The following is a 19,019-nucleotide window of genomic DNA, read 5'->3' on the forward strand; positions in this document are numbered from 1 at the left end:
CTCCGCGGCTCTGTCAGCTGCGTTCGGTGTCCTGTCCTGCAGGTCCCCTCTCCCTTCTCCCCCTCCCCCAAATCATCAACATATTTAACGATCCTGACAACGTGGCAGCACGGTAGCATTGTGGATAGCACAATTGCTTCACAGCTCCAGGGTCCCAGGTTCGATTCCCGGCTTGGGTCACTGTCTGTGCGGAGTCTGCACGTTCTCCCCCCGTGTGTGCGTGGGTTTCCTCCGGGTGCTCCGGTTTCCTCCCACAGTCCAAAGATGGGCAGGTTAGGGTTGATTGGCCGTGATAAATTGCCCGTAGTGTCCAAAATTGCCCTTAGTGTTGGGGTGGGGTTACTGGGTTATGGGGATAGGGTGGAGGTGTTGACCTTGGGTAGGGTGCTCTTTCCAAGAGCCGGTGCAGACTCGATGGGCCGAATGGCCTCCTGCACTGTAAGTTCTATGGATCCCGCCTTGACAGCTCTCTGCGGTAAAGAATTCCACTGATTCACTACCCGTCACCATCAATCAGTAGGCCACAGCAGCTTTTCACTCCAGTGCCCTGCAGGTGAAAGTAGCAAATTAAATTTATTTACATTTAAACAGTTCACAAAGAGTAGATAGAAGTGCCTGCCCATTCTCTACCCCACCCATACACTGCAGCACCGGGTATTTCTGGGGTCGCTGACGGGTTCTAATCAATTGTACAGCAGCTGTGGGACTGCACACGTTGCTCTCAATGCACTGAAAGCTCTTTATAATAATAATCTTTATTGCCACAAGTCGGCTGACATTAACACTGCGATGAAGTTACTGTGAAAATCCCCTAGTCGCCACATTCCGGCACCTGTTCGGGTAACACAGAGGGAGAATTCAGAATGTCCAATTCACCTAACAAGCACGTCTTTCGGGACTTGTGGGAGGAAACCGGAGCACCCGGAGGAAACCCACGCAGACACGGGGTGAACGTGCAGACTCCGCACAGACAGTGACCCAAGCCGGGAATCGAACCTGGGATCCTGGAGCTGTGAAGCAACAGTGCTAACCACTCTGCTACCTCGCTGCCCTAGTTGGGTCTATTTATTTATTCTTTCCAACAAGCAGCAAACAGCAGGAAGGCAGGAATTTACACTGCTATTGCATTTCACACTCTTGTCCTCTGCCCTATTTGACTCTGAGGCTCTTGTGGTTGGCAGGAATCCAGTGCGAGGAATGGGAGCCTTGGGGATTGGATGCGAACGTTCCCCTTGCTGCGACCATTTCGAAAGCGGGTTAATGGACCCGTTGTGTGCGGCGAGGCGCCCTCTGGGGCTTGGGGCGAAATCCCAGGGCAGTCGAGAAAACATTTGGCTGTCAAGGAAGTGTGCCGTTAACGCAGGGCTCAGAGTGGTTTGAATTGCCAGTTAATGGAGTGCTTGACTGGACGCTGTGACCTTCACAGTCCTGGCTTTGAGTAGATTGCTCTTGGCAGACAGCTCCCGATGCGGCGTTGCTGAGCAGGTCACACATCTGCAATCCTTCCGTGGCAATCTGTCAAGATTACTGTTTGGCAATTTTTACCCTCTCCACATTGACGTGTACGTTCACCAGAAGCCTAATGAGAGTTCCTCTTAATAACACGCTGCAGAGTTACTGTCGGTGCTGACAGCCTGATTAGCTGTCTGGCGTGACCCTCGTGCCGCTCGATCCTGTCTGGCGTGACCCTCGTGCCGCTCGATCCTGTCTGGCGTGACCCTCGTGCCGCTCTATCCTGTCTGGCGTGACCCTCGTGCCGCTCTATCCTGTCTGGCGTGACCCTCGTGCCGCTCTATCCTGTCTGGCGTGACCCTCGTGCTGTTCTATCCTGTCTGGCGTGACCCTCGTGCCGCTCTATCCTGTCTGGCGTGACCCTCGTGCCGCTCTATCCTGTCTGGCGTGACCCTCGTGCCGCTCTATCCTGTCTGGCGTGACCCTCGTGCTGCCCGATCCTGTCTGGCGTGACCCTCGTGCCGCTCTATCCTGTCTGGCGTGACCCTCGTGCCGCTCTATCCTGTCTGGCGTGACCCTCGTGCCGCTCTATCGTGTCTGGCGTGACCCTCGTGCCGCTCTATCCTGTCTGGCGTGACCCTCGTGCCGCTCTATCCTGTCTGGCGTGACCCTCGTGCCGCTCTATCCTGTCTGGCGTGACCCTCGTGCCGCTCTATCCTGTCTGGCGTGACCCTCGTGCCGCTCTATCCTGTCTGGCGTGACCCTCGTGCCGCTCTATCCTGTCTGGCGTGACCCTCGTGCCGCTCTATCCTGTCTGGCGTGACCCACGTGCTGCTCTATCCTGCCTGGCGTGACCCTCGTGCTGCTCTATCCTGTCTGGCTGGTGACGACAGTATTGTCACATTGAACAGCACCACCTCCTGCCGGCATTTTAATCTTTCCTCACCAGTGGCTTTTTTTTCCACCCAGACAAATAAATAATCATCTGAGTGGATGGGGGGGGGGGAAATCAGATTAAATACTACTTTGTTATTGTCTCTTACTCTTCTCCCCGCTCCCCCTCCCCCATTTCAATAACAACATGGACTATAATGTCACACAGAGCCACAATGCCTGCCAACGGCAGAACGATTAAAATCGGGGGATCCTCGAAGCCAGAGCCGGATTAATGTTTGTCATAGAATCACTGAATGCCACGGTGCAGAAAGAGGCCATTCAGCCCATCTGCTCTGACTGTTCCAGTGAGCCGTCGGGTTGGGTCCCATAAGACCATAAGACATAGGAGTGGAAGTAAGGCCATTCGGCCCATCGAGTCCACTCCGCCATTCAATCATGGCTGATGGGCATTTTAACTCCACCTACCAGCATTCTCCCCGTTGCCCTTAATTCCTCGCGACATCAAGAATTTATCTATCTCTGCCTTGAAGCCATTTAGCGTCCCGGCCTCCACTGCACTCTGCGGCAATGAATTCCACAGGCCCACCACTCTCTGGCTGAAGAAATGTCTCCGCATTTCTGTTCTGAATTTACCCCCTCTAATTCTAAGGCTGTGCCCACGGGTCCTCGTCTCCTCGCCTAACGGAAACAGTTTCTTTGCGTCCACCCTTTCTAAGCCATGTATTATCTTGTAAGTTTCTATTAGATCTCCCCTTAACCTTCTAAACTCCAATGAATACAATCCCAGGATCCTCAACCGTTCATCTTATGTTAGACCCGCCATTCCAGGGATCATCCGTGTGAATCTCCGCTGGACACGCTCCAGTGCCAGTATGTCCTTCCTGAGATGTGGGGCCCAAAACTGGACACAGTACTCCAAATGGGGCCTAACCAGAGCCTTATAAAGGCTCAGTAGAACATCGCTGCTTTTATATTCCAACCCTCTTGAGATAAATGACAACATTGCATTCGCTTTCTTAATCACAGATTCAACCTGCATGTTTACCTTTAGGGAATCCTCGACTAGCACTCCCAGATCCCTTTGTACTTTGGCATTATGAATTTTCTCACCGTTTAGAAAGTAGTCTATGCTTGGATTATTTTTTCCAAAGTGCTAGACCTCACATTTTCTCACGTTGAATTGCATCAGCCATTTCCTGCACCACTCTCCCAAACTGTCTAGATCCTTCTGCAGCCTCCCCACTTCCTCAGCACTACCTGCCTGACCACCTAACTTCGTATCATCGGTAAACTTCGCTAGAATGCCCCCAGTCCCTTCATCCAGATCATTAATATATATGGTGAACAGCTGCGGCCCCAATACTGAACCCTGTGGGACACCGCTGGTCACCGGCTGCCATTCCGAAAAAGAACCTTTTATCCCAACTCTCTGCCTTCTGTCAGACAGCCAATCCTCAACCCATGCCAGTAGCTCACCTCGAACACCATGGGCCCTCACCTTACTCAGCAGCCTCCTGTGTGGCACCTTATCAAAGGCCTTTTGGAAATCCAGATAGACCACATCCACTGGGTTTCCCTGGTCTAACCTACTTGTCACCTCCTCAAAGAATTCTAACAGGTTCGTCAGGCACGACCTCCCCTTACTAAATCCCAATTCCTTTGCTCTTCCCCCAGTTTGTTTTCTCCTTCAAGTATTTATCCTATTCTCTTCTAAAGGCCACAATTAAACCTGTTTCCACTGCCCAATCGTGTGTTCCCAAACCCACCGTTACGATTTTTTCCCTCATGTGGCCCCTGATTTTTTTCAACCATAAGACACAGGAGTAGAATTAGGCCATTCGGCCCATCGAGTTTGCTCCTCCACTGTTCAATCATGGCTGATATGTTTCTCATCCCCATTCTCCTGCCTTATCCCCATAAACCCTGATCCCTTATTGATTAGGAACCTATCTATCTCTGTCTTAAAGACACTCAGTGACTTGGCCTCCACATCCTACTACGGCAAAGAGGCCCACAGATTGGGGCAGCACGGTAGCACAGTTGTTAGCACAACTGCTTCACAGCTCCAGGGTCCCAGGTTCGATTTCCAGCTTGGATGACTGTGCGGAGTCTGCACGTTCTCCCCGTGTGTGCGTGGGTTTCCTCCGGGTGCTCCAGTTTCCTCCCACAGTCCAAAGACGCGCAGGTTAGGTGGATTGGCCATGATAAATTAACCCTTGGTGTCCAATAAGAATTGGGTGGGGTTACTGGGATAGGGTGGAGGTGTGGGCTTGGGTGGGGTTCTCTTTCCAGGGGCCGGTGCAGACTCGATGGGCTGTGTCCTACTGCACTGTAAATTCTATGATTCACCACCCTCTGGCTGATGAAATTCCTCCATCTCAGTTTTAAAGGATCGTCCCTTCAGTCTGAGATTGTGTCCTCGGTTCTAGTTTTTCCTACAAGTGGAAACATCCTCTCCACGTCCACTCTATCCGGGACTCGCAGTATCCTGTAAGTTTCAATAAGATCCCCCCTCGTCCTTCTAAACTCCGAGTACAGACCCAGAGTCCTCAACCGTTCCTCATACGACAAGCTCTTCATTCCAGGGATCATTCTTGTGAACCTCCTCTGGGACCCTTTCCAAGGCCCCAGCACATCCTTCCTTAGATACGGGGTCCAAAACTGCTCACAATACTCCAAATGGGGTCTGACCAGAGCCTTACACAGCCTCAGTCGTGCAGTTTGCCAGTCACCTTAGATATGGGTCCCCGTGTTCTCAATCCCTTTACTATCTTTACTTGTCAGCCTTCATGAATTTAAGCAGCTCGATCATACCTCCGAGGAGGGTTGACTGTGTTACCCCTGACAACCTGACGCAAAACCCAAAGGTGTTCAAACAATTGGGATCTTTTCTTCAATAGCTTACAGTAGGCTTGTCAACTCGACAGTTCCAGAGTCTTCAAAAGTTGAAGATTGAACTCACCCCCCGAGCAAATCCAAGGGAAAGCTATTATTGGGGGGGGTTGAAGTATAAAATGCAGGTTTGACCTCGGTTAGAGTATTGCGGCCCAGTTCTTAAGGTGGGATGGGCGCAGGACAGATTGACGAGAATGGTTTTCTGGGATGAGGGTTAGATCAGAGAAGATGTCCTGGGAGAAGGAGATTTGAAAGAGGATTTCAAAGTCGTGAGGTGTCTACACGGGGTAGCGGGTGGGAATCTATTCCCCTTGGCGTTAGGGTGCAGAACCAGAGAGCATCAATTTAAGGTGATTGGCTGCAGAGGCAATGGCGACACGAGGGGTAACCGTTTTTAGGTGGCGAGGGGGGGGGGGGGGGGGGGTCAGGCTGTGGAATTCTGGGAGGGCTCCTTGTTGCCGCACTCAGTCAAATGTCCCTTGGTGTCACATACCTTTATCCTTCAGCTGGGTTGTCAATAATCAGGGGGAGAAATGGGACACAATTCTTGGCCAGTGATATCCCATGTCAGGATACTTTGCGGGGTCGCACAAGTGGTTAGCAATGTGGCTTCACAGCTCCAGGGTTCCCAGGTTCGATTCCCCGCTGGGTCACTGTCTGTGCGGAGTCTGCACGTTCCCCCCCGTGTCTGCGTGGGTTTCCTCCGGGTGCTCCGGTTTCCTCCCACAGTCGAAAGACGTGCAAGTTAGGTGGATTGGCCACGATAAATTGCCCTTGGCGACCAAAAAGGTGCGGAGCGGTTATTGGATTATGGGGATAGGGTGAAGGTGAGGGCTTAAGTGGGTTGGTGCAGACTCGATGGGCCAAATGGCCTCCTTCTGCACTCTATGTTCTATACCCTTATCCTTGAGCAGGTTGTCAATAATCAGGGGGGCGTAGATTTATTTTGAGAAACGGGACACAATTCATGGCCAACTAATGGGGCATTGTTGGTCTCTTCCAATCAGTACTTGTGGTGAAAGGAGCAAGGGAAGTCTTTGGGGGAGAATGGGGGAGATTTTTTTTTAAATTTGAAGATAACCAGGTGACAGAAAAAGGATGAAAGAACTGGGACAATGGCCTGGTGTTACCCCCAGAAAACTGTGAAAGGATTTGAGTAACGCACGTCGGTAAGAGAGTGCGATGTGCTGGTTAATTACACTCTATCCAGGAGGACACAGTAAGGTTGGCGCCTTGCGTCCCGGGCTGACGTCCTCTATAGGAAAATATAGAAAGAGAAAGAAGTGGCTTCGATCCAGGCAGAAGGTGAGGAGTCAAAAGGCATTGCGAAGTACAGTTCGGGAGAGGAAGACAGCCAAGTAGGGACTTCGGAAACATAGACCCATCCGTCTGGTCCTGGCAATGATTGAAGGCAGAGCTGAGGTTGGAAGCGGGAGGAGGAATATCGGATGGGTGGATAACATTTTGAGATGTGGGCCTCGGGAAGCTTGAAGAAGCACAACGATGCTGACAGTCTCATGGACAGTAAGAAGTCTTACAACACCAGGTTAAAGTCCAACAGGTTTGTTTCAAACACGAGCTTTCGGAGCACGGCTCCTTCTTCAGGTGAATGGAAAGGCTTGTTCCAGAAATGTTTATATAGACACAGTCAGAGATGCCCCGGAATGCGAGCACCTGCAGGCAATCAAATCATCAAAGATGCAGAGAGAGAGGTAACTCCAGGTTAAAGAGGTGTGAATTGTCCCAAGCCAGTTCAGTCGGTAGGCCTCTGCAAGTCCAGGCTTGTTGGTGGGGGCCGAATGTAATGCGACATGAATCCCAGATCCCGGTTGAGTCCGCATTCATGCGTGCGGAACTTAGCTATAAGTTTTTGCTCAGCAATTTTGCGTTGTCGCGTCTCCTGAAGGCCTCCTTGTAGAATGCTGACCCGGAGATCAGAGGCTGAATGTCCTTGACTGCTGAAGTGTTCCCCAACTGGAAGGGAACAGTCCTGCCTGTTGATAGTCGCACGATGCCCGTTTATTCGTTGTCGCAGTGTCTGCATGGTCTCGCCAATGTACCACGCTTCGGGACATCCTTTCCTGCAGCGTATGAGGTAGACTACATTGGTCGAGTCGCACGAGTATGCGCCGCGTACCTGGTGGGTGGTGTTTCCACGTGTAATGGTGGTGTCCATGTCGATGATCTGGCATGTCTTGCAGAGATTACCCTGGCAGGGTTTTGTGGTGTTGTGGTTGCTGTTCTGAAGGCTGGGTAATTTGCTGCAAACAATGGTTTGTTTGAGGTTGCGCGGTTGTTTGAAGGCCAGTAGTGGGGGTGTGGGGATGACCTTGGCAAGATGTCCATCCTCGCTGATGATGTGTTGGAGGCTGCGAAGAAGATGTCGTAGTTTCTCCGCCCCAGGAAAGTACTGGACGACGAAGGGTACTCTGTCAGTGGTGTCCCGTGTTTGTCTTCTGAGGAGGTCGGTGCGGTTTTTTGCTGTGGCGCGGTGGAACTGTCGATCAATGAGTCGAGCGCCATATCCCGTTCGTACGAGGGCATCTTTCAGCATCTGTAGGTGTCTGTTGCGCTCCTCCTTGTCTGAGCAGATCCTGTGTATACGGAGGGCTTGTCCATAGGGGATGGCTTCTTTAATGTGTTTCGGGTGAAAGCTGGAGAAGTGGAGCATCGTGAGATTATCTGTGGGCTTGCGGTAAAGCGAGGTGCTGAGGTGACCGTCCTTGATGGAGACGAGTGTGTCCAAGAATGGAACTGAATTTGGAGAATAGTCCATGGTGAGTTTGATGGTGGGATGGAACTTATTGATGTCATCGTGTAGTCGTTTCAGTGATGTCTCGCCGTGGGTCCAAAGGAAAAAAATGTCATCGATGTATCTGGTGTATAGCATCGGTTGAAAGTCCTGTGTGGTGAGGAAGTCCTGTTCAAACTTGTGCATGAAGATGTTGGCATATTGAGGTGCAAATTTGGTCCCCATGGCTGTTCCGTGCGTCTGGATGAAGAATTTGTTGTCGAAGGTGAAGACGTTGTGGTCTAGAATGAAACGGATGAGTTGCAGAATTGCGTCTGGAGATTGGCAGTTGTCGGTGTTGAGGACTGAGGCTGTTGCAGCAATGCCGTCGTCATGGGGGATGCTGGTGTAGAGTGCCGAGACATCCATTGTGACGAGGAATGTTCCTGGTTCAACTGGTCCATGGGTGCTGAGTTTCTGTAGGAAGTCCGTCGTGTCGCGACAGAAGCTGGGTGTACCTTGTACGATGGGTTTTAAGATGCCCTCGATGTGGCCAGAGAGGTTCTCACACAGGGTCCCATTGCCTGAAACGATAGGACGGCCTGGTGTGTTGGCCTTGTGTATTTTCGGGAGGCAGTAGAGATCTCCAATGCGGGGATTACGTGGGATGAGAGCACGTAGGGTGTTCTGAAGGTCTGGATCTAAGGTCTTGATCAGTCTGCTGAGTTGGCGGATGTGTTCCTTGGTTGGATCTGCGGGTAACTGCCTGTAGTGTTCCTGGTTGTCGAGTTGTCGGTATACTTCTTTGCAGTAGTCTGTTCTGTTCAGTATGACGGTGGCCCCTCCTTTGTCTGCTGGTTTGATGACGATGGAGGCCATGGTGACAACCAACAACGATTTTCTGTCGGGAAAGGGGAGAAGGGCATTCATCCATCTCCATCTGTTCCATCGTTCAGTCAGCGCGGGGCCGATCTGTATCGGAATCCCATTCACTCGCCTTTGCTCCACGTCCTCCTCGCTCAGAGGCCAAGTTACTGACCGAGTGAGCACCCGTGGCTGTTTGTGTGAGTTCTGCACTTGGTGTGGGGAAGGATCTGCCTCTAGTGTTAAAGGTTTGTTCGCCTGCCCAAGCTCTCCCCACCCCCAACACTAGGAAATTATTCTATCCAATCGATTCTTTTCAAAGTCCTCCCAGTCCGGTTGCCCCGGGGAGTAGGAGCCTATTTGACGGAATCGTTCCTCGCGATCTAACCCTTGGAGCCCTGATTTCAGGCCTGCATTGCTGCACTTCCCCCAAGGCCTGCCCAAGGAGCAGAAGCCAGAATTGTCCACAGCCAGAATAAAATTGTATTTATATCGCGTTTTCAACGACCGCCAAAGCAGTTTGCGGCCAATTAAATACTTTCTGAAGTCACTGTTGGGAGACAGCGATAATGTCATCTTTGTGATGTTGACTGAGGAATACGTATTGGCCAGGACCCCCGGGGTTAAGCTCCCCTGCCCTTGGTCAGAATAGTATCTCTGGATCTTTTATATCCACCGATTGGGGCCGCCTCGATTTAACATCTTGCCCGAAAGCTGGCAACCACAGCAGTGCAGCACTCCCTCAGTATTACACTCTCTGGGTTTCTGAGCTCAAGTGGCCCGGTGGTTAGCACTGCTGCCTCACAGTGCCAGAGCCCCGGGATCAATTCTGGCCATGGATCGGTGGCACAGTGGTTAGCACTGTTGCTTCACAGCTCCAAGGTCCCTGGTTCGATTCTCGGCTTGGGTCACTGTCTGTGCAAAGTCTAAACAAAGAACAAAGAAAATTACAGCACAGGAACAGGCCCTTCGGCCCTCCCAGCCTGCGCTGATCCAGATCCTTTATCTAAACCTGTCGCCTCTTTTCCAAGGATCTACTTCCCTCTGTTCCCTGCCCGTTAATATATCTGTCCAGATGCATCTTAAATGATGCTATCGTGCCCACCTCTACCACCTCCGCTGGCAAAGCATTCCAGGCACCCACCACCCTCTGCGGGGGAAAAAAACCTTTCCACGCACATCTCCCTTAAACTTTCCCCCTCTCACCTTGAAATCGTGACCCCTTGTAATTGACACCCCCACTCTTGGAAAAAGCTTGTTGCTATCCACCCTGTCCATACCTCTCATAATTTTGTAGACCTCAATCAGGTCCCCCCTCAACCTCCGCCTTTCCAACGAAAACAATCCTAATTTACTCAACCTTTCTTCATAGCTAGCACCCTCCATACCAGGCAACATCCTGGTGAACCTCCTCTGCACCCTCTCTAAAGCATCCACATCCTTCTGGTAATGTGGCGACCAGAACAGCACGCAGTATTCCAAATGTGGCCGAACCAAAGTCCTATACAACTGTAACATGACCTGCCGACTCTTGTACTCAATACCCCGTCCGATGAAGGCAAGCATGCTGTATGCCTTCTTGACCACTCTATCGACCTGCGTTGGTCTGCACCTTCTCCCCGTGTCTGTGTGGGTTTCCTCCGGCTGCTCAGGTTTCCTCCCACAGTCCAAAGATGTGTGGGTTCGGAAGGGTTACGAGGTTATGGGGATAGCTTGAGCCCTGGCTGGGTGCTCTTTAAGCGGGTTAGTGCAGACCTGCGGGCCTAAGGGCCTCCTTCTGGACTGTAGGAACTCCATGGTGGGCGTCACTGGCAAGGGCAACATTTGCCCATCTATTATTCCCCTTTAACTGGGTGGCCAATGCAGAGAGCAAGCCGAGAGCCAGCCACATTCCTGTGGGTCTGGTCTGGAGTCACGTGTAGGCTAGACCAATCGGCACCCTTTTCTGATGCTGTGTAAAATATCGCTCCCTTTGAAATTTGGCTTTCTTGGATCTGTCCTGATGAGCGCGAGATGCAAAGCTTTGTTGGCATGCCTCTCTCTTCAATAAACAAAACTTTGCAGGGCTCTTGAGGCAAGGGGGGAGGTAGATGGAACTAATTGGATAGATCTTTCAAATGGGCTGGTGGAGAAGCGAATGGCCTCCGTTGGGTTACATCATTCTGAGAGTTGCCATGTTGCAAAGCCATTTTGATCACCAGCAGCCCGAGGGAGCACTGTTTTGAGCCCACAATTAAATGCAAAGGGTGGTGTCTGACCTCCGCAGGTTCCTTTATCACGTCTGCTCACGCAGGTTAATGTATAGTCTGGACGACGAAGGGGGGGGGGGGTGAGATGCGAATGATACATTAGCTGGATTCCTGACTCTCTAGCCATTCTCCCCTAATTACCTCCCAAGGGCAGGCTACGTTTTGTCAGCATTATCTCGGTGCCTCAGATCGCTGTTGCAGCTCTCAGCATTTCTCTCGTGAGACCGGCTCGTCTATAATCTCATCGCATTCTGTTGATGGATCGCGAGGGCTGGCAGCATAATGGGCTTCTCCTTTTTATAAAACGTCCCCGGGGAGAGCCTTGCTCCGACAGTGGCAGTCAATTTGCCTTGCGTTGCAATTCTGCGGCAGTATTTGTATGTCAGTAACAACTGTGAAGGTCTATTGATGTGGATGAATCCCAGGAGTCAGTGCCGTTTATAATGTGGGACCACTATATCTTGGAGCCGTCCTAATGTGCTTCGCTCAGATCGTGGTCAATTCTAGAAACCTAAAGCGTAGCGATAGTGAAACAGCCGTAATGTTAACACCAAATGGGAGATTGTTAATGAGAGAAACACAACGTAGGTGATGAACCATCGAATAAGTGATCGTGTGCCCACCTGCTCGTATGAGTGTCCAATTGCGGGTTTTTATACATTTTGGGTGATTCCTGACGTCGCCCATATTAGCATCAAATCGCCATATTTGATTTCTGGGACTCGCTTTCTTCCCGTTACTCCAGCGTTTCGCTTCCCTGCTTCTGGGAGAGTTGTTTCCTCCCGAGCTACCCCGCCCCAACTGCCTTGGGTCCGGTTTAAAACCAGACTTAAAAATGTGTTCCAACCTGAAGGTGGCCCCTGGTTGCTAAGCAACAGCCCAGTCCTTCTTTAAGCTCTGTTTGCTTTTCACATCGTAAACACACTAATGACAATACAGACACTGTTTGAAATGAAACCTACCCCCCCCCCCCCATACGTGCAAATACCTTTTTGTTTAACGTGAATCAAACTAAAATTGAACCCTTTTTTACACACACTGCACTAAATTGACTTAAAATCTATGCCTTATTTCTAATATCCAACCATACAAAAATAGATTACTTCAAAACTACCTCTGCTTCCTGACAGAGTGTTTGCTCTGGATAGAAGGAGAGATCCCCGCTCTTTATGTGGTGCCGTGGGAGTACGAATGGGCTAGGCAGGGCCTCCGTTTGAAGTGCCCTCCAAAGGACGGTCACTCAGTAACACAGCCCTGGAGTCGAGGTTTTGTGTCTGCTCTCGGGTGTTGCTGTGGGACTCGAGTCCAGTACGGGACCTGCTTAATCAGATGCCCCGTTTGCCTGTGACGTACTTTGGGGGCGCCCTGACGTTTTGAAAGTTGCTACAGGAAACCAGGTCTGCCTTGGTCGTTACTGAACTTCCTACGTGACCATAGGTAGGGGAACATGCATAGAATCATAGAATGCCAAAGCACAAAAGCCATTCGGCCTATTATCCTTGTGCTAGCTCTATGCTATGAGAGAGCTGTTCAAATAACCCCACTGATCTGTTCTATCCTTTTAGTCCGGTAATGTTTTCCACATCAGGGTATTGCGAGACAAGTTTCCGCCTCTTACACATCAGGGCAAAGGCCAGAATGCCAAATTTCAAACTCTCTCAACAATTTATACTAAATTGTTGGGATTGTTTGAAATTTGGCATTCTTGCGTTTGTCCTGAGCGCGAGGTGAGAGAGCCTGGTCAAAATATCTCCCTTTCTCGGCAATATTCAAGTTCTGTTCGACCAAACAGCTTTGGAATGTGTTTGAAAGATGCTGTTGCGGTGGTACCTAACGGAACCCTTGCCCCACCATTGTATCTCATTGTTGCTGTTTCTCTTGTTCTCCAGGCAATGGTGGAGGAGCCGATCGTTTCCAACGATGAAGTAATTTTCCCCCTTTCAGTAGCTCTGGACAAGCTCCCGGTTGGAACTGTAAAGGCGAAGGTGAGAGACTGACTATTACGTGACCACGCGGCAGGCGCCGTTCAGAGACCCCCCCCCCCCAAACTTGTGGAAGACATACTAGTGTCCCGTATGCACGCCTCAGCCAAGTGTCTTTTCGCTGCTAAGGGGGCTGATTGCAGGCTGCATCCCTCAGGAAATTTTGCCTCTGGGGGTGTTTGCCATTTCCTCGACTCCAGCCTTGACTCCCTCTGAAGGGGGCAGATTCTTTCCTGTTGTCCAACCAAATGGCCTGTGGTCGAGGGAATTAACAGTTCAGCCTGTTTCTAATTGCCGGGTGTCTGTGGGCTCTGACCAGGTGGGAGGTACACTTGCCGAGTCGCAAGGTTCAGGTTCCGCTTCCAGGGCCGCACAGTGGTTAGCACTGCTGCCTCACAGCTCCTGGGTTCAATCCGGCTTCGGGTCACTGTCTGTGTGGAGTTTGCACGTTCTCCCCGTGTCTGCGTGGGTTTCCTCCGGGTGCTCCGGTTTCTCCCCACTGTCTAAAGACGTTCGGGTGAGGTGGATTGGCCAGGATAAATTTGCCCCTTTAATGTCCAGAGATGTTGTAGGTTAGGTTAAGGCGTTATTGGGCTTGGGTGGAGCGCTCTTTCGGAGGGTCGGCGCAGACTTGATGGGCCGAATGGCCTCCTTCACTGTAGGGGTTCTGTGATTCTATAACTGGAGCACAAAAGCGAGTACTGAGGGAGTGCCACGCTGTCAGGAGTGCCTTCTTTCAGATGGGAGGTTAAACTGCATCGGTGGATGTGAAAGATTTCATGGCCCCCATTTCGAAGAAGCGCAGGGGAATTATCGCCTGTGTCATAGCAAATACATATCCCTCAATCAACATTACAAAAAAAACCCAGATTATCTAATCATTATCGCATTTTACTTGGTGCGAGCTTCTGTGCACAAGTTGGCTGACAGATTTGTTTCCTTGTTTTAATAAATTTAGAGTACCCAATTCATTTTTTTTCCAATTAAGGGGCAATTTAGCGCGGCCAATCCACCTACTCTGCACATCTTTGGGTTGTGGGGGCGAAACCCACGCAGACACGGGGAGAATGTGCAAACTCCACACGGACAGTGACCCAGAGCCGGGATTCGAACCTGGGACCTCAGCGCCATGAGGCAGCAGTGCTCACCACCGATTCCTTTCTTTAAGACAGCGACTACACTTCCAAAGTGCCTCATTGGTTGCAAAGTACGGAGGAATGTCCCGAGGTTGTCTGACTACAGGAATGTCTGTCGAACTCTGTGCAATAACTGGAGCTTGTCTGGAGACAGGCAACAGTTAATTACACCTTGGTATTAATTACGGTCTGAGTCGTTAATTATTTTAAAAAGATTTCGAGTACCCAATTATTTTTTTCCAATTAAGGGGCAATTTAGCGTGGCCAATCCACCTACGCTGCATATCTTTTGCGTTGCGGGGGTGAGACCCACGCAGACACGGGGAGAATGTGCAAACTCCACACGGACAGTGAGCCAGGGCTGGGATCGAACCTGGGACGTCGGGGTCGTGAGGCCGCAGTGCTAACCACTGTGCCGCCCTGAGTTGTTAATTATTGTTGAGGTATTTTGTTTCCTCTCCCGTGATCAGTCCTATTAAAATGGATGCGATTCGCCGATTTAGATTTGATTGATTGTCACATGTACCGAGGTTCAGTGAAAGGTATTGTTCTGTGTACAGTCCGGACAGATCGTTCCACACATGATAAAACGTAGCACCTACGGTAAATACACAATGTATAGACATAGACATCGGGTGAAGCATACGGAGTGTAGTACTACTCAGCAGAGAAGATGTGTGGAGAGATCCGTTCAGTCCGTAAGACGACTATTCAGGAGTCTAGTAACAGCGGGGAAGAAGCTGTTTTTGAGTCTGTTTGTGCGTGTTCTCGGACTTTTGTACTCCTGCCCGATGGAAGAAGTTGGCAGAGTGAGTAAGCTGGGTGGGAGGGGGTCTTTGATTATGCTGCCCGCTTTCCCCAGGCAGCGGGAGGTGTAGATGGAGTCAATGGATGGGGAGGCCGGTTTGGGTGATGGACTGGGCTGTGTTCACGACTCTCTGAAGTTCCTTGCGGTCCTGGGCCGAGCAGTTGCCATACCAGGCTATGATGCAGCCCGATAGGATGCTTTCTATGGTGCATCTGTAAAAGTTGGGAAGAGTTAATGTGGACATGCCGAATTTCCTGAGGAAGTATAGGCGCTGTTGTGCTTTCTTGGCCATCGAGTCGGCGTGGGTGGACCAGGACAGACTGTTGGTGATGTGTACACCTAGGACACTTCGTACAGCACAGAATTTATCTGAATAGATAATTTGAGATGAGACTGTGACAGCTGCACAAAGCAAGTTGACGGCAGTGACAGCAGGAGAAATGAAAGAGGCGGCCAGGAATACGCGTAACAACAGGTAGAACAGTGGCAGTTGTCTAGAAGGGCCGAGAACAGAGCAACAAATGTTACAGAGGACAGCGATGCCTCCGAGAGAGCGAGAGGAGATAAAGATGATCTCCCACCCTCCTCCGTCCCACCCTCCTCCGTCCCACCCTCCTCCGTCCCACCCTCCTCCGTCCCCACCCTCCTCCGTCCCCACCCTCCTCCGTCCCCACCCTCCTCCGTCCCCACCCTCCTCCGTCCCCACCCTCCTCCGTCCCCACCCTCCTCCGTCCCCACCCTCCTCCGTCCCCCCCCTCCTCCGTCCCCACCCTCCTCCGTCCCCACCCTCCTCCGTCCCACCCTCCTCCGTCTGCTAGTATGGTTTCTCCTTAACTGTATCTCTGCTGATTTAGCACTGGGCTAAATCGCTGGCTTTGAAAGCAGACCAAGACAGGCCAGCAGCGCGGGTTCAATTCCCGTGCCAGCCTCCCCGAACAGGCGCCGGAATGTGGCGACTAGGGACTTTTCACAGTAACTTCATTTGAAGCCGATTTGTGACAGTGAGCGATTTTCATTTCATCGCTGTTCGCTTCAGCCACATACTCCCCACTCTCCTGAATTCCCAATTGGATTTCTTGAGGACTGTCCAATATTGACGGCCTCTAATGACGCTCTTCCCCACACAAGGAAATATAACGCTCTCTATCCACTCTGAAGCCACTCCCTCAGCCGCCTTTCATCAGATAAGAGACGCAGCTTGTCGATTCTTCCCTGATGTGTATTTACCGTGATCATCCGTGTAAATCTTCTCTGTATCCTTTCTATTCCACGTCGACCAGAATGGCACAATACTCTTCAGTGTGGTCTAACCAGCGTTTAATATAATTTCCCTATTTCTCAATTCTTTTTTTTTTTAATTTGTTGACGGGATATGGGTGTCGCTGGCTGGGCCCAACCCTGAGGACATTTGAGAGTCAACCATATTCCTGTGGATCTGGAGTCACGTGTAGGCCAGACCAGGACGTTAATGAACCAGATGGGTTTTTACTTTATTCAGTTATAGTTTGACAATCGGCAATGGTTTCATGGTCATCATTGGTCCAGATTTTTTTTAAATTAAATTCAAATTTCACCAACCGCCCTGGTGGGATTCGAACCTGCGACCCCAGAGCATTGCCCCGGGTCTCTGGATTGCTAGTCCTGTGACAATACCACTACGTCACTGCCTCCCAGACTGCCGATCAGTCCAGAAATGATGCAGAGTACGAGATGCCCTGACCCGTTGCTGCCCGCGTCTCCCGCGCGGAATGGCCGCGTCCCCTCGCGCGAGGAACCCGTGAACCTCGCCAGTGTGGAATTCTCAGAGATGAAGATCTCGTTGAGACTCCGCTTCCTGCTCCTTTCATGGCCGAAGAGCTCCTGGCCGCAGGGTAGCACAAGTGGCTAGCACTGTGGCTTCACAGCTCCAGGGTCCCCCAGGTTTGATTCCCCGCCGGGTCACTGTCCGTGCGGAGCCTGCACGTTCTCCCCGCGTCTGCGTGGGTTTCCTCCGGGTGCTCCGGTTTCCTCCCACAGTCCAAAGACGTGCGGGTTAGGGTGGATTGGCCGTGCTAAATTGCCCCTTAAGTGTCCAAAAAAGGTGAGGTTGGGTTATGGGGATAGGGTGGAAGTGAGGGCTTAAGTGGGCCGGTGCGGACTCGATGGGCCGAGTGGCCTCCTTCTGCCCTGTATGTTCTATGTAGCTGTTTCCATTGGCTGATAATACACTGACTGGACGACACAGATTGAAGGCTTTGGATAAGAGATACAGAGGTCGGGAGGGTGGGGGGATGGCCCCGGGAGGAAAAGCTTCAATTGCTCAGCGAGTGGCAATGAGCTTGAACGTGCGGGTGTTGGAAGAGGAGACGACGAATTATTTCCAAAGGAAATTGGATGAGCGTTTTGAGGGAAACTGGCAGGGTTACGGGTAGAGTTGGGGGGGTGGGGATTGACTGGATTGCTCTGCAGAGAGCCAGCAGGCACCCGCTGGGCCGAATGGCCTCCTTTTGTGACATAATGATTCTATCCCTGTTGCCGTTGAATAATCACTCTTCGCCTTGGGTCGCCCACCCTCCCGGGGGGGTGTGTGGGTGGGGGGGTTCCTGGAGCTGCCAGAGATGGAAGTTAATCTCCGGGCGCGCTGAGCGGAAAAAGCGCAAAGACGTGGATAAATGTTTTAACAGGGCTTTATTTTTCTTGTTGTTTGGGTACTTGTGGGAGGTGGGAACGTGGCCTGGCTGGTCTGGCTGCGTGGTTACATGGTGAAGCCTCCGGGAAACGTCCAGCCGGGAGTTGGCAACCTGAGCTCACCCTGTGCGGTGTGGGGAGCACGTCTGCAAACAGACGTCGTGGCTTCAAGTCTTCCCAGTAACCACCGTGGGGATTGGACTGAGAAAGTCAAATATCCTGCCCTACCCACGGTCAACAGTCCTATTTTAGGAGCAGGCAGGAACTGCGGGAAGGCTTCGTAAATCAATGTTTTGTGTCCTTTCCCCGGAATGTTCTCCTTGAGGTCAGCTGGTAACGCAGAGAGGGATTGAAGCCGGGATGCTGACTTTCTGTCCTCGCGCTGACTTCCTTGTGGAAGCTGGTTCACCTTCTCAAGCCGGTTAAGGGTGAGCTCGCAGATCGGCAGCACGGCCTTCAGACACCCCGAGAGCGCTTTACAGCCAATCAAGCACTTTTGAGTCATTGTTGTAACGTAGGAAACTCGGGAGCCGATTTGCGCACAGTAAGATCCCACCAGCTGGGGGGGTAATGACCAGTTTGTGTTTTTGTTTGCGCGATGTTGATTGGGGGGTCACTGGGGTGAACTCCCCAGCTTATCTTCAAAATGGCGGCGGCCGGAACATCTCTGCTCATCGGAAAGGGCAGGCCGGGGCGGGGGTCTCGGATTAATGTCGCATCCGAAAGACGGCCCCTCTGGCAGTGCCGCACTCGCTCGGTGCCGCGCTGGGAGCACCCGCCTGGGTTTCGTGCTGGAGACCCGAACTGGGCCTCGAACCCGCAGCCCCCTGACTCCGAGCCGCGGCTGGCGACGTTCACAAACGCTGAGCTTTCTCATTTCATAAGGGTTTCCTGTCGATTACCCCCCTGCCCCGAGGGATTGGGGGGTTTGAAATGACGAGGGGCGGTGGGCCATGCAGCAGGCCGCAGCCCCGTGCTTTGGCCTTTGACATTGGCTCTGAAACCCGTTCTCCGATATCCAGGTGCTCCATGCAAACTAGACGCCGCAGTCTCAAATCGGCCCGCTCGAAGGTGCGCACTGCGTAGGAGGAGGTCCAAAACTGGCTTAGTTGGAGGGAGATTTGTCCACCTGGCGGTAACCATGTCGCGGTACTGTCGCTGGGCCAGTAATGGAGGAATCGCGGGATCCCAATAGCTGGTGGGTTTTAAATTGAATTGAAAACCAGACTCCGTCATGGTGATTGTCAGACTATCATCGATTGTGGTACAAACCGACCTGGTTCACTCGTGTCCCATTTAGGGAAGGGGAAATCTGCCGCCCGTACCCTGGTCTGGCCT

General features: G+C 51.6%; 1 protein-coding gene across 2 annotated transcripts in view; it reads left to right on the plus strand.

The window, feature by feature from the left end:
* trappc14 (trafficking protein particle complex 14) overlaps positions 1 to 19,019 on the plus strand; it is a 73,742-nt gene that overhangs the window by 30,427 nt on the left and 24,296 nt on the right. For both annotated transcript variants that reach the window (XM_038786903.1, XM_038786904.1), the window contains exon 2: positions 12,978 to 13,073. In XM_038786903.1, coding sequence (XP_038642831.1) covers positions 12,978 to 13,073 — 96 coding nt within the window. The remainder of the gene's footprint in view (positions 1 to 12,977; positions 13,074 to 19,019) is intronic.

This window comes from Scyliorhinus canicula, chromosome 29, assembly GCF_902713615.1.
Source record: "Scyliorhinus canicula chromosome 29, sScyCan1.1, whole genome shotgun sequence".
NCBI classification, from domain to species: domain Eukaryota; kingdom Metazoa; phylum Chordata; class Chondrichthyes; order Carcharhiniformes; family Scyliorhinidae; genus Scyliorhinus; species Scyliorhinus canicula.